We start from the raw sequence: 15,679 nt of genomic DNA on the forward strand, positions 1-15,679 counted from the left end.
AATCGAAAATTACTTTCATAATAGCGAAGTGCTGCTAGGATACCGGGTATTAACTCGATCGCTGCTACGATTTAATGTCCGATCGATTAAAACTATCCGATGAATGTTTAAGTGCTGCTCAAATTAGGGTTTATACTTTGTCATTCGTCGTTAATTCGATGGATGTTTAAGTATTGCACTTTGTCATTCATCGTGAGGGTTTAATCTCGTGAGGTATCGTAAATGCTGTATTAGTTACTGACCTAGTTCGTGTGCATTGTTATTTAAATTAGGTTATCAGGCTAATTAGTAGGCTAAACTCTGCCCGCATAAATTTGCAATGTGAGTCATTCTCTTTTTACAAAGTTGCTTTCAAAATCATGTTTGTTTTCAAAGTGATAATTACAGGGATTAAGTGTTTGTAGTCTTCCATTACAGCCGGTATATGGGGTTTTGTATACATTACTTGATAAATGTCACCATTTGACAACGGGTTAGCCAAGGGGTGATATGACCATAGTCACAGACACCATTGGACAACGAGATAGCCAATAGGTGGTCGAGTGACAAATACCGTGGGTAGATGGTTGATATATATAAAACATTATAATCGCTCTTAATACTGTCAATTATAACAATGCGTCGTTTTAGACAAAAAGAATGATTCACTCAGTATTTCCCCGCTGACAAACCCTTTTTCAAACATATTTCAGGTGATCTGTTGTGATCCAGGAAAAGTGCCGTGAAGCACTACAAGCTTAAGGAAGTGGCTCAATATAAATAAAGAAACATGTATTGTAAAATAAAGATTTCCCAGTAAAATCACTTTATTGTAAATTACGGGGTTCATCCCGAATTATGAAATAAAATAATCGGGCATTTCAAGTTTTAAAAGATCCTGTTAAAACCTTCCGCTGTCGCATAAATTAAATACCACGGGTTTCCTGTCCCGCGGCTCCTGACCGGGTCAAACTGGGGCCGGGGCCGGGGCCGTGACAAGATTGAAGGCTGATTGTGCAGGATCAGATAAAAAAACATCCATCAAAGTTGTTATCGCAATCTCACATATACTGAGGTGTGGGATGAGAGTTCGAGCCATGTCCCTTTACAGGTTCGAATGTTTTTACTTAATTAATTTCAAATTAGTTTTTCGGTGTGCTGTATTTGCTTCGAATATTTTTCTAAAGTAAATTCAAATTAGTTTTTTGGTGTACTGTATTTGCTTCCCTAAGAGTAATGTATATATAAAAAGGTTAGTTAAAGAAATCATAAAATATAAAACATAGATAACTAATCAAAACCTTTCGTATGTTTTGATTATAAATTTTTAAAATATGATATTAATATACCAATTAACAATTTAGAAATTGATATATCATTTTACATTCTTTGTGGTATTCTTTCTAAAAGAGGAATGATCATTTGAAAAGAAACTTAATTAATGTGAATTACAACTCTTAATTGCAAAGGGAAAAAATAAAAGAATCACTTCTAATCAAAAGTAGGGGGTTGTGCCCGCATGCCGCGGATGACATTGCTGGATCTTAATTTGTTAGGCTTTGTTTATATTACGAAATTCATAAGCTATCGGGAGGGTTCACCAATCGTTCTAGAAAAATAAAGAGAAAACACACAAAACAAAAGTAATACTATGCCAAAAAGTTTACTGACACGTCCTCTAGAAAAAAAAAACCTTAAAAACTGAAATAAATAAAGGAAAACAATCCGTCCGTTCTAGAAACTGAAAGCAAAAACCAAAACTCAAAGTCTTAAGATATCCAAAATGATCTTGATATCAGTTTGATTTGTGAGTTTTTATTTTTAATTATCTAAATACAGAAAAACTTTTGCACCCAAATTCAGCAATTAAAAAGTTGTTTAGATAAACAGTTTTTAAAAGAATAGTTAATAGTAAGTGAAAATAAAATAAAGACATAAAAATAAAATAAAAACACAAAAATAAATTAAATAGTTAAGCTAAACAATAATAAAATTGTTATGTTAAATCTGAACTAAATAATTAAAGGAAAAACAGAAACCCTTCAAAATCATTAAATAAATATGTACTACAAAATAAATCAGGATTTTTTAAATATTAACTTTTCTCGTATTAATTAATTTGAAAGACTTGGATAATGATAATAATTCCAAATCCTTATACGAATATCCGAAAGAGTGGTATAAATCTAATACTAATAAAAGAATACTTATAATGCCACATGACATTTTCTCCTCTAACATCCCTTCTAATTAATGCCACATGGCATTTTCATATTTAATTCATTAATAATATATAATAATAATTAATATTTGATTCTAATTTATGATAATTCATTAATAATATATAATATATAATAATTAATGCCACATGGCATTTTCTCATTCAAAAGTCCTACTAAAGCCATATGGCATTTCCTCACTCAATTCACTAATAATGTATATTTATATTTCATATGCATAAATATTATAATGCATAATAATAACAATAATAATCTAATCTAATACTAATAAAAGAATCATGTTAATGTTACATAACATTCTTTTCTTAAAATAATATTTTAATGTTATGTGGCATTCTCTCCTTTACTATTATTATTAATTCTTCTTATTATTATTATAATATCATATTAATATACAATTTATTGATTTATACACAACAAAAAATAAATAAATATTGTTATTATATCATATTAATATATACAATTTATTAATCTATACATAAGTATAGATAAATACGTAATACATAAAAATATTTATCTTATACTATTGAAATATTTTAATTATTTATTTTTATTTTCATATGTGACATTAGATTTTATTTTTTCAACATTGCTGATCAAACCAAATTAGGTATTTATCTAACCAAATAATTTATTTGCGAATAACTAAACACAGGTATATCTTAGTTTAGCAATATTATTATTTTATTAATAATATATTAGATTAGTATCCAATTATTATTATTAATATATAACACATGTGGTGTCCGATAAAAAAAAACTTAAATTAGCGAATATAACTCTTTATTCAACGAACTTTATACCACCATGCCAATAAACCTATAAAAACGAATATGGTATATAGTTTAAAATTTAAATTATATTTTATATAATTTAGATTATATTTTAATTTATTTTTTTAATTATATATCAACAATGATTAAGTTAAATAGAAGGTATTTACATAGCTTTTTAAGTTCACATTTAAGCGATGATATAAATTAATGGGGTGGATTTTATTTGGATTTAGAAAACAATAAATTAAATAAGTAAAAAGACAAAAATGGCCCTCATTAAACTGACTTTTTGATGAAGTTAATGGGCTTGATGAAAATGACAAAAAGAATGAAAAACTCAGGTACTAATGAGAAAAATTGTTATTGCTATTGCTATTATTATCTATTCGTAATTATTAAATTATTATAATTATGAATTATTATTATCTAAGTCACTAGGTTATAATCTATGCGTTACACGGGTTTAGGTAACATATTGTCTTTATTCAACCCGTGTAATACACGGGTCTATAAACTAGTAAGATACTATACAAACCCTAATACACTACTCGCTTTCAAACATACATCCTAACGTATATTTACTAACATTCACATCTTTGAACAAAAATAAACATAAACTAACCTTAATTTGAAGTTTCTAGTAGGTGGTGACGGTGGAGACGAGGTGGTGACGATGGAGACGAGGTGGTGGTTCGATATCTAACATACATACATACAAACACAAAAATTATAGAGGATATAACATATATAACATAAATTATAGAAGAACTTTAACAAAATCTAACAAAAATATACCTTTTAACGAACTTGAGCATTCATAGGCCAAGGAGGAGAAAGAAACTGAAGAGTTTTGGGGGAAACGTGGGAAAGGAGGGAAGAAACTCGCCTTTAGAGTCTGCAGCTTTTTAGGGTTCATAAGGGCGACACACGTCGCCGCTATTGAGTACTCCTGTCACTGCTATTGAGTTAAATTAACCCGAGCCGTTCAATCATGATAAAGAATAAGTGGCTGGGGTTTACTGTGGGACATCGGTTTGCAGATCGATCAATAGCAGCGACATAAGGCATGTCGCCGCTATTGGTGTCGCCGCTATTGCTCCGTATTCTTGTAGTGTTGTGCCCGCATGCCGCTGGTGACGTTGCTGGATCTTAGTTTGTTAGGCTTTGTTTATTACGAAATTCATAAGCTATCAATCAATCGTTATAGAAACATAAAGAGAAAACACACAAAACAAAAGTCATAATATGGAAAAAAGTTTATTGACACGTCTTCAGAAAAAAAAAAAAAAAACTTGAAAACCGAATTAAATAGTAAAGGAAAACAATTCGTCCGTTGTTGAAACCGAAAGCGAAAACCACAAACTAAAAGTCTTACGATATCCGAAAGGATGTTGACATCAGTTTGATTTGTGAGTTTTTATTTTTAATTATCTAAATATGGAAAAACTTTTTCACCCAATTAAATTCAGCAATTAAAAAGTTATTTAGATAAACAGTTTTTAAAAAATAGTTAATAGTAAGTGAAAATAAAATAAAGACATAAAAATAAAATAAAATAAAACAAAAATAAAAATAAAACAAATAGTTAAGGTAGACAATAAAATAATAAAATTGTTATGTTAAATCTGAACTAAATAAATAATTAAAGGAAAAAAAAAAGAAACACTTCAAAATCATTAAAAAAAATATGTACTGCAAAATAAATCTGAATTTTTAAAGATAAACTTTTCTCGCATTATTTAAAAAGACTGGGATAATGATAATAATTGCAAATCCTCATAAGAATATCCGAAAGAGTGGTATAAATAAGATACTATACAAACCCTAATACACTACTCGCTTTCAATTCAAAACCAAAACCATCGTACGTTTTCTTCGATCTGGTGAGTGCAACTTGTTTACTTTCTTAAGAAATAAGGAGTTACGCAATGGAGAAGTATACAAAAATCATGGAAATTGGACGTGGGTCGTATGGTGTTGTGTGGAAGGCGATGAACAAGCAAACCGGTGAAGTGGTTGCCATCAAGAAACTCAACAATGAGTACAAGACGAACGAAGACAGCATGAACCTGCGAGAAGTTAAATCACTTATCAAGATTGTGAATCACCCGAATATCGTAAAGCTCAAGGAAATAATAAGAGAAAACAACACGCTGTTCTTGATATTCGAATACATGGAATGCGATCTCTACCAACTTATGGTTGAACGAACAAAGCCTTTTTCTGAATCCGAGATTAGAAACATGTGCTTCCAAATCCTTCAAGGTCTTGCATACATGCACCACAAGGGTTACATGCACCGTGATCTCAAACCGGAAAACATTCTTGTTTCCAAGAATATACTAAAGATTGGTGATCTTGGTTCTGCCCGAGAGACAAATGGTGAACAGCCATACACCCATTATAATGTTACAACGTTATGCTATCGCGCCCCAGAGGTTTTTCTACGTTCTCCGTGTTACAACTCTTCGGTTGATATGTGGGCATTTGGTGCAATCATGGCTGAGTTATACACCAACCAAGCAGTTTTTGATGGTTCTTCTGATGCGGATGTAATGCAAAAGATATGTGGCGTGTTAGGCACCCCAACAGAAAGTACATGGCTCTCGGGATTGGATCTTGCAAGAAATGTGTTATATCGGTTTCCAGATTTTCCTGGCATGCGGTTCTCTGAGTTGTTGCCGACCGCAAGCTCTGATGCGGTTAATTTGGTTGCTTCACTTCTTTCATGGTGTCCAAGTGATAGGCCGACAGCCATGGAAGCGCTTCAGCATCCTTTCTTCCATGGCTGTTATTGTGTGCCGCCAACAATCCGCCTTGAAGACACCTCCCTTAATTCCGTGCCGCTAGTGTTCAAAATGGCTAAGCAACGAGAGTTGTTGAAAGAGAAAAGAAGCTTGACTAGTTGTGGGAGTGGACTGGAAAAACTGGATTCAAATGAAGATCAGATTCTTATGCTGCAATCAATAAATTTCTTTGACTTTATGGAGTAAGAAGAATTACTATGAACTCATAGAAATTGACTGTCAACGTTGTTTAAGGTTTAATTTAGTTTGTAAACTTGTACTTTAATTTGTTTTGGTATGTTGTTTAAGGTTCTAATTTGTTTGTAAACTTCTACTTTAATTTGTTTTGGTATGAAGTGGATCACAAATTGAGGTCAGATTTTCTTGATGTGTGTTTCTCTATTGGGTCTATTGACATTCACAAATGAATATAAAATAGACATATATATATATATGATTGCATAATAAACAAGTTATAATATAATAAAGGATAAATAAAAGTAATTTATATTAAAACATTCACTACTATGTGACTCTCCTTTCTCCTCTTTAACACTATCTGTAAATTGCCATTAACTCGGTAGTGTGCATGGTGTGTGACATTCGAAATTTTTGATGTAATATTTATGAATGTTTTATTTTGTTTAAAAGATTAGAAATTATTATTCATGTTATCTTGGTATGTATTAAATTTTTATTTGTTGAGAAAAACTAGACCAATAAACTACAATAGCAAGGATAGGGTTTAATTTGAAATATTTAATTTTGTGTCTAAAATTTAAATTCTTATAAGAATTCGTGTAGTGTGCGTGAAAACCCAGCCAACTCAGCATCCAAAGGCGCCACACACCATTCCGGTGTGTGCGATACCCAACGTTAAGGGAAATTGGATGTAGAGGTTTTTAAAAGTGAACAAATTAATTTTTATGAATAAATGTGTATTTTATAGTTATATTATATATGTGGGATGTAAGTTTAAATCAATAGTGAAGGCGTTAATCTTGAATTAAAGAGATTAGGATTAAAGACGGGTTATAGATAATTATGATGGATTATTTATTGAGTTTTTTATATTTCATTTAGTGATAATTGTTAGCTTTAATTAATATGGTTTATCTAGGAGTTTATTAATTTATATAAATAGAGTTTGAGACGGGTTAGGACTAGAATGGGTTTAGTAAAAATAAATGGTTAGATTTATTATATTTGTGTACTTTTATTGATAAATAATAAAAAGAGTCGAGTGGAGTTCGTTCAAACCCTATTTGTGTGTTCGTTCAAGGGTCGGATTTCCAACAATTGGTATTGAAGCTTTACAGTTTTTAGAGTCGTTATACGAGAAGGGGGAGTCTGGGGTTGCAACGACGGTAAACTGACAGAGTGATTAAAGACGAAAAATAGAAAAAAAAGGTTTGGCAGTGAGGAAAAAAAGGACGGAAATCAATGAAGACCGAAAGGTGTTATGGTTCGAGAAATAATAGCAGTTCGATTGTTTCTTTGATGTCGTGTGGGCTGTAAAAGAAAGTTCATGCGTAGGAAGATTTTTAATCGGGCCACAAGTAAAGTATAGGGTTAACTAGGGTGTTCAGAATTCGTTTCCATTATCAAAAATTCGAATTCGATTATTCGAGTCAAAAATATCGAATACGAATTTATAATTTTAAATTTGATTCGAAATTCGAATTAAACATATACATATTTATTTGTTATATTTATATATAATGCATGTATAACTTTTATTGTGTTATATTATAAAGGAAAAATCACACTTTTCGTCCTTTATGTTTGTAGCGAGTTGCAACGGATGACCTTTAACTTTAATAATTACACTTACAGTCCTTTATTTGGAAAACTTATTACACTTTACGTCATTTGGCCCTAACCAAGTTTGTTTTACACGTTAAGTCATATCATGTGCAACTCATATGAGGGCACTTATGTCCTTTTACAAATAAAAAAAATTAAACTAAAAATAAAACCCCCAATGGCATCAATAACATCGTCATCACCAGCCATCCTCCCAATCTCATTCCCCAAAACTCTCCGACAACCTTGATGACGGCGGTGCACTGAAGCAGATCTCAGGCTGTCAGCCGTCGTGTTGCTCCAACGACTACTGTCTTCGCCTCAGTTTTCTCTCCCGAAACCCTAGGTACGTCCAGTGTAGTAACCACCGAAAAACACCTCGATAACGGCGATCTGTACATCAAAAGCTTTTCTGGCAACGTATCGAACGGAGCTCCACCAGGACGGTGGCCGGAGACTACGCCGTCGTAAGCGTGTCTACCGGAAAATCCATTAAGACAGACTGAATTGGGAGAAAGAGGGACAGAGACCTAATAAACAAGTTACAAATTCACATATGAACGCACACAATTATCAAATCTACCAATATCTCAATATCTCACTTAGGATTAGCTGATTAGCTGAAAACAACTGCAAAACCCTAGCCGGAATCAACAGAAAACCATCCCGGAGACAAAACCGCATACATTTCAAACTTTTATAACACATATAAAATATTTCAATATTTTACCTCAAAAGTTTTACAAAACTGAATCCTGCCAGAGTGAATCACGCAAAAAAAGTGTATAAAACAACAAAAGTGAATCATAAAATACTTAAATATTTTTGCCTCAAACTTTTACAAAACCGAAAATCCTACCAGAGTGAGTCGGTTTCGGACCTATGGTTTTGAGAAAGAGGGATAGAGAGAAAGAGGGAGAGATGGGTGAGGAAGAGACAGGTTTATTATGGTGTTTTAGGGTTTGAGAATTGAGGGAGATGATTGAATTGGGGAAGAATATGTTATATATATATGTCAATTTTTTGGTTTTATTTATTAATAAATATTTTAAATAAAAACATGAAATGACCAGAATACCCTTAAGTGGATAGACGTAACTGAAAATTTTAACTTGGTTAGTGGTAAAGGACGAAAGGTGTAATGTGTTTTCCAAACAAAGGACTGTGACTGTAATTATTGAAGTTAAAGGCTATCCATTGCAATCCACTACAAACATAAAGGACGAAAAGTGTAATTTACCCTATTATAAATTAATCAAGTATTAAACGAGCCATTACCAAACCCATAATTTATATGAATTTATTTACATATTTTAACTGAATTTGAACCAAAACAAAATTATTGAAAATTTGATACGGATCGAATTGGCTTGTTCTTAATCGAATACGAGTTGAAGAAAAAATAAAAATAATTCGAAAATACGATATTCGATTCGATAAACACCCAAAGAGGTGGCTGTGTGTCACATGTTAATGTGATAGTGGATCAGTGGAATCAAGTTTATATTTAAAAAAGTTAAAAACTTGAAGGCCAAGGGAATGATGTCGTTGAAGGCTGCAAAGTCACATGGGTGAAACTTGATTGCCATGGACAATGGAAAGAAAGAAAAAGGAAAAAAGGTGTTTTAAATTTTCTTTAGGTGGAGACGATTCAACATTAGAAGGGTTCAAGGTCGGGTTCGAATGCTTCTTAGCCGTGTAAGAAAAATAGTGAGTGTTCTTTTTCTACGACAGGTATAAAAAAAGCAACTTATTTGGGTGCATGAGAGACAAGACAACAGGGGCTGAATGGGGTTCGATTAGCAACCACAGAAGAGAAAATAGCGGTGGCTTATTGTGTTGGCGGTCGATAGCAAAGGGTGCAGAATGATTAACAAAGTTTTTAATGTACCGATCAATGTTACTTTCTTTACGTTTTTTACAAAGGGAAAAAAGGTGAACTGTGGTTCGGGTCAGCGGGTGTCACGGGGGAAGTACCGTTGGGATGACGATGGTGACCTGTGACACCACGTAAAAACGTGTCCAAGTTATATATAGACACGTGTCATGAATCTTAAATTTTGCGAAGGTCTTAAAATGTCAACATGCCAATCTTGAGCCTCTGATTGACACTACCTGGATGATGTATTCATAGTTAAAAGATTTGTCGAATATGATGAATCGTGTGAATGTAATCTAAGGATTTTAAAGCTTCGGGAATTAAAACGTGTCAACATGTTATTTCGACCTCTGAGTGACCGTTTAATGCTCACAAGGCTTTGTAAGATTATAAATACATTCTCATACAAATCTGATATGAATATATAATCATCCGGTTGAAATTATGTTGATGTAACCAACCTTTCAAATATGAAGCTCTTGTGCAATAACGTCAACTTCTTCATATGTTGGCAACTTTTGATAAACTCCAAGGGACACATTGCATGGCTTAGTTATTAGTGCATTCAGAACTGATAAGTTGGACTATTACACTGATTTATGGGCCAAGATTCGGACATTGCAATGCATGGTGAAGTGTATAAAAGTTATAAAATTTTTGTCCTCTGGTCATCGGTTACGGACCGTATAGCCCTAGGCTTACGGTCCGCAAAGAGGTAACTGGGCGATGAGAATCAGGTTCGGTTACGGACCGCATGAATTATGACTTACGGTCCGTAAGATCCTAATACGGTCCGTAAGACTGTTAGCTTACGGTCCGTAAGCTCGTCGCTGGGCAGAAATTATGGACAGATGTAAGTTAAGCTGTTTAACCGACTTAAACATATAAATTTCGAAACCTTGGACTCTTGGACGGTTTTTATAAACCACTAGGACACCTGGGGTGATCCTAGGGCCTCCAACAACAGCTGCAATGATCTTGGAGCTTAGCAATTTACTATATAAGTGAACCTAGTCTTGTGTTCTTGATCACATTTGCAAACACTTCACTTGGGGGATTTGCTCTGGAACTCTCATCAGTAACAAGAGGATTTCAAGTGTAGAAAAGATTGCTAGGACCCTAAGTAAGCTTCTAATTACTTATTTAGTTGTTTAATTTAGCTTAATTACTATAAAGTCAAACTTTTAGTAATTTCAGTTTGACTTTCATTTTAATTACATGTGGCTTAACCACTGATCAAATTGAAAATGGTTATGAAACCAAATTAGTATAGGTGATTAACCCTTAAAAGGGTGTCTCCTAATTATCTCGTTTGACCAGTTAATTGTCGGGTCAAAGTAGTTTGACAAAAAGTCAAACTGGACTGAAATTGCAAATTTGATTAAAATTAATAAAACAGAAGTTCTAAATTATATTTTAACATTCTAATGATTTGGTAATTAATATTTAAACATGTTATATCAGTCCTAATCTGACAATTAATAGTCTAAGGTCAGTTTATAACCGAAAGTCGCAAAAGCTTGACTTTTGCTATGACTTTCAGTCCTGACCCGTTTGAGCTTGATTCTTCCATGTTTTGAGCTTCCATTAGGACCACATTACATAGTAGTATAACCCTCTGGAGTTATATTGCATGGTGCCTAATAGTTTGAATTATATGCTCTTGATCGTGATTATGCTTTATAATGCCTAAACACCCTTTTTATATAAAACCGAGATTTTTAACAATGTGAATGGACTAACACCTTCACTACTGATATTTAGACATGTCCCGAAAATATGACATCAATTTGAGGTCTAGAATAGGAGTTATGCTCAATAGCGTAATTAAGAAACTTTTTAGTAATTAAAAGGCGTAATTAGCATAAGGCCTATCTAAGCCCGATTTTTGACACCAAACATTTTACTTAATGATGTTAAATAATATTTTGGGATTTTTGAAAATTTTTATTTATTTTTAGGCTGAGCATAACATAGGATTATAGCTTAATTTCGGTTATCGTCGGTTTTACCCTTTTCTTACATAAAATGAGTTTTACATAACTTTTCAATACCAAACCTTTTGCTACTGATCCTATATGACAAATAAAATATTTTGAACCTTTTAAACTGATCAAAAACTACGATTTCCTATTTTTACAAAAATAGCCCTTTAAATCGATTTTCAAGCGTTTTTAGCACCTAGTATGGGTCAAAACTATATTTAACATACGAAACTTATTATCTACTGATATAACTTATCAAAATACAAGTTTTTACTAATTTAATCAGACCTGGAACTCAGTTTTATAAATAAACTCTTTTATAAGCATTAAAATTACCAAAATGCCCTTATGGGACTTATTTTGGTTTAAATTACTTTTTGGGCATACATGTTAATATGTTACTGATATATTAACATATTTTGAGCATAATAACGATTAAGACTTGTATATAATTTATTTGGTTACCCGTTACGCATTTTCGCGTTCGGATCGGTCTACGTGACTAGTTTACGTGAAATAACCGAAACGGGCTTAACCTTATCAATTGTTTCTCATTTTCCAGAATGTATTTAGTTTACCCATATTATACAAGTATCCAAACTTGTCGGGTCTAAATCACATTCTATCCCGGTCTCCGCTTAATCTAGCGTTTAGAACCATAAGGTTTCCTTCTAGCTAGCCGGTCTAAGTCCTTGACTAATCAAAGACCCGTTAGCATCCTTATAGGCTAATTAAACCTTCTATACAGATTAATAGCTTCCGGTAAAAAGTGCCTTTCAAGAACCTTAGGAATTTACAGCTATCACCAGGTAAATACTTTTAACTTATTTTCCCTATACGGGCTTGGGATACGGTATAATAATACCGCTTGGTCGGGTATGGGATTATTTTGTCGGATTGTGATTTAATAAATCCGCATAACCCGTTTTAATCTGTATTGTTTGATAACATAAACATTTGGGGGTTAACGACCGTGTCCTGGATATCCTCGGCTCATTTAAGTTATTAATGGCCACGACCTATGCACGGGGTGCAGGCATGCACCCGACAGATGCAAATGCTAAATATTTAATTACCCACAAGTTGGGGATAACTCCTTTGTGGGTTCTATAAGGTGGTGAGTCAGTTAATCATGTCCGGCTTACAAACCGGCCCCACATGTATGACAAGCATGTAAAACTGTATAAAAGATTTTATTAAAATTGTCCCAAGTTATAAATGATTTGTGCCTTGTGCACCTAAATCAATTTTCTTAAATGTTTTCAAAACGAGTCCGTTAAATTGTATTTACCAGTGTAAACTGACGTATTTTCCTAAAGATTGATTGACAGGTACTTTCCGAAATAGGCTGGAGCTATAGGGTGTTATAGAGGATCTTGCAAATCCAATAGATACCCGGAGTCTGTAGTTTTTGTTTCTTTGTACATTATGATCCGCCTGTGGATCTTATTACATTCCTGTCTGTACATTCATAAACTCGAACGCTCAGACGTTATGGTTTGTAGTAGTTTATTTACCCAGCCTTCCGCTGTGCTATATTATTGTGTGTATTGACAATGATGATATCAACTACGTCACGATACTCCCCACCGGGCCCACCGGTAATACGTGGAATATTGGGGTGTGACAGGTTGGTATCAGAGCCAACATTGAGTGAATTAAACACTAACCTTTTGTGTTTAATCTCAATGACACAATAAGCACATTCTTTAGACTCTCGAGTCTAGGAAAATGACCTAGGATATATCTCTTACTTCCTTTGTTATCATTATGTTGCATTTCATTTTATTTTCTTGTTTTAATAGGAATCAACAACATGCCTCCAAGAGTAAGAGGTCGAGGCAAGGGTCTCATGCGTGGGGGACCGTCGACGGCAGGACCATCTCATAGACGCACTCCATCGGCGTCCTTTTCTACCTCTGATTCTCGTGATCTGTGGGGTCAACCTTTTGAGCCAGCAAGGCATTCTGCCTCGCTAAGCTCATCGCCTTCCTTCCACCCGTCCTTTGGACCATTTGCTCCTCATGAACCCCAACAGTCACATCACTCCCAACAGTCTTACCATTCACACCACTCTTTACAATCCCATTCGTTTCACCACTCTGATTCCCTCTACTCTCCGGGAAAGTTTAACCCAAACGACTATGTCAACGATTTTCTTGGTTACAACCCTTGGGCCCTGAGGACCATTTTTCTCAGGAGCTGGAAACGGACGATGATCCAGATCCGGAGATGCAAACCGAAACGCCGGGTCATCCTATAAGCATATCAAGTGGATCCCCATTTCAGGGATCACCTTACAATGGACCCGACTCGTTCCAAGAGAAAATGGCCACTTTTGATTGGTTCTTTACCCCATCTTACCATAGCTCTCCAGCCCAACCACCTTTGGTTGAACCCCAACTCCAAGCTGTTTCACCACCACCACTTCCCGTAGAGGAGCCACCGCAGCAGCCACCACAGCCATCTCCCGAGCCTCCGAGGCATAGGAGGAATGCGTGTATGTCTGTACGGGGGGGACCTCGTTTCAGTTCTCCCCGGGGTTCGAGTTCTTATCCCCCTATTCCGGAGGACCCCCAGATGGGTAGGCCCTCGAATGCGGCACCGGAGGTTGAACCTCCGCCAGTTTCTTATGCACCACCTGAGCCACCTATGGGTTTTGATAATCCAATCCCAACCTACCCAGGTTCTTCTGGGTATAATCTTTTCGAAAACCCATCGGGGTACCCCTCAGACTACAAATCTCAATACCCGTACCTTACGGACACGCAATATCATCACCTTTACCCTTCTTCTTACCCTCCGGTTCTTCCAACTGGATATCCAGTACCGGGTTATCAGTACCCACCGTACCGGCAACCTCCTCCTCCTCCTCAGCAGCAGTAGCAGCATCAGACTCAGGAAATCTTGGAGAGGTTGGATAGGGTTGAACACAAGGCTAAGAAAAACAAAGAGAAGCATAATAGCTTCATGAAAGGCCTTGCCAACCTTATCAAAGGGAAGAAGAAGTAGAGGATTGTTAGTTTTCTTGGTTGTTTGTAATCGTGTCCCTGCGAGGACATTTGTTTAGTTTTTGTATCAGGTCGCTGCGTGGACTTATTTCCTTTCTATAGGCCCCTGCACGGGTAGTTTGTCTTTTTTTTTTCTAAGTCCCGTTTAGGGCAGTTGTACTTGTTTTCAGTTCAATGAAGTTTTAACTTTGGTTTTAATTATGTATTTATTACACCATGTCATATCTTTTTAAATTTATAATTGATCTGCCAAAGAAAACTCTTAGAGGTATAACCTAGCCAAAGTATTAATTGGCTATGATGGTACAACCTTTTTAAGATAACAAATCTCTGTTAACATCTGAAAACATGTTGACATTCCTAGCTGTGCGGTGTGAGAAACCACACAAGCTTCCAAAAAGGTACTTGGATTTTTCCAAGTCACATATAGCCCAAAATGATCAATGCGAGTCATGGCTAATAAACATCAATGTGATGTGTACATCAAGACATCCTTAGGAGATGTATGCTTATAAGCAAAGGTGTAATAATGACAATGAAAGTTAAATTTATAAACTTCTTGTCAAAAGGGCAATGAACCTTGTTCGACCCTTAAAAGATCATTGATCCAAGAAATCTGTGGTTAGATCTTAAGTCATCTCTGTGACAAGCTTCCTAAGCTATTTTAATGTCCTTTGAGACGAGCTTAATGATAAATAAAATGTCTTTCACGACATTTGCAGTTGTGGAAATTCTATCTTCCCTGCTTAATCGCATAAAGAAATGTGTATTTTATTTGATTTTAAATTATTATCTAAAAGGTCAAAATGGTTTAAATAATACCATGACCATTTCAACATCAATGTGATGAACCTCTATATATATAATTTAGATATTATTATTGTTGTTATATTATTCAGAAATGGCTGGCTCAGATGAAGCAAACAGTCATCCAGCAGAGGGCAACACCAGAATCAATATTACTGGTGCCGAATTGCAAGCTTTAATCACCGCGGCAGTCTCTCAAGCGGTAGATGCTAAGTTTAAGGAGCCGAGTGTTGTTCGGTCTCAAACTCACTCAAAAACCCATTCTCAACCTCACACTCATAAGAAGACTGAGTCCTTACACTCGTCTAACCAGGGTAGTGGACCCAAAAAGCAGGTAATTCTTGAGCCTACCCTTAGGCACGCCAAGGGTTGTACCTACAAGTATTTTGTATCCTGTAAGCCAAGAGACT

General features: G+C 34.7%; 2 protein-coding genes across 2 annotated transcripts; both read left to right on the forward strand.

Annotated features, from left to right (window-relative positions):
- Positions 1–4,923: 4,923 nt before the first annotated feature.
- LOC110936698 (cyclin-dependent kinase F-4) lies at positions 4,924–6,010 on the forward strand. The gene has a single exon (XM_022179117.1). The coding sequence runs from the start codon at positions 4,924–4,926 to the stop codon at positions 5,986–5,988; it is 1,065 nt and encodes a 354-aa protein (XP_022034809.1). The 3' UTR covers positions 5,989–6,010.
- A 7,769-nt stretch (positions 6,011–13,779) lies between these two features.
- LOC110900659 (extensin-like) lies at positions 13,780–14,337 on the forward strand. The gene has a single exon (XM_022147554.1). The coding sequence runs from the start codon at positions 13,780–13,782 to the stop codon at positions 14,335–14,337; it is 558 nt and encodes a 185-aa protein (XP_022003246.1).
- The last annotated feature ends 1,342 nt before the right edge of the window (positions 14,338–15,679 follow it).

The sequence above is a fragment of the Helianthus annuus genome, chromosome 1 (assembly GCF_002127325.2).
Source record: "Helianthus annuus cultivar XRQ/B chromosome 1, HanXRQr2.0-SUNRISE, whole genome shotgun sequence".
Classification (NCBI taxonomy): Eukaryota; Viridiplantae; Streptophyta; class Magnoliopsida; order Asterales; family Asteraceae; genus Helianthus; species Helianthus annuus.

Coding starts and splice junctions, on each gene's coding strand:
- LOC110936698 (XM_022179117.1), top strand. CDS start 4,924: ATGGAGAAGTATACAAAAATCATGGAAATTGGACGTGGGTCGTATGGT.
- LOC110900659 (XM_022147554.1), top strand. CDS start 13,780: ATGGCCACTTTTGATTGGTTCTTTACCCCATCTTACCATAGCTCTCCA.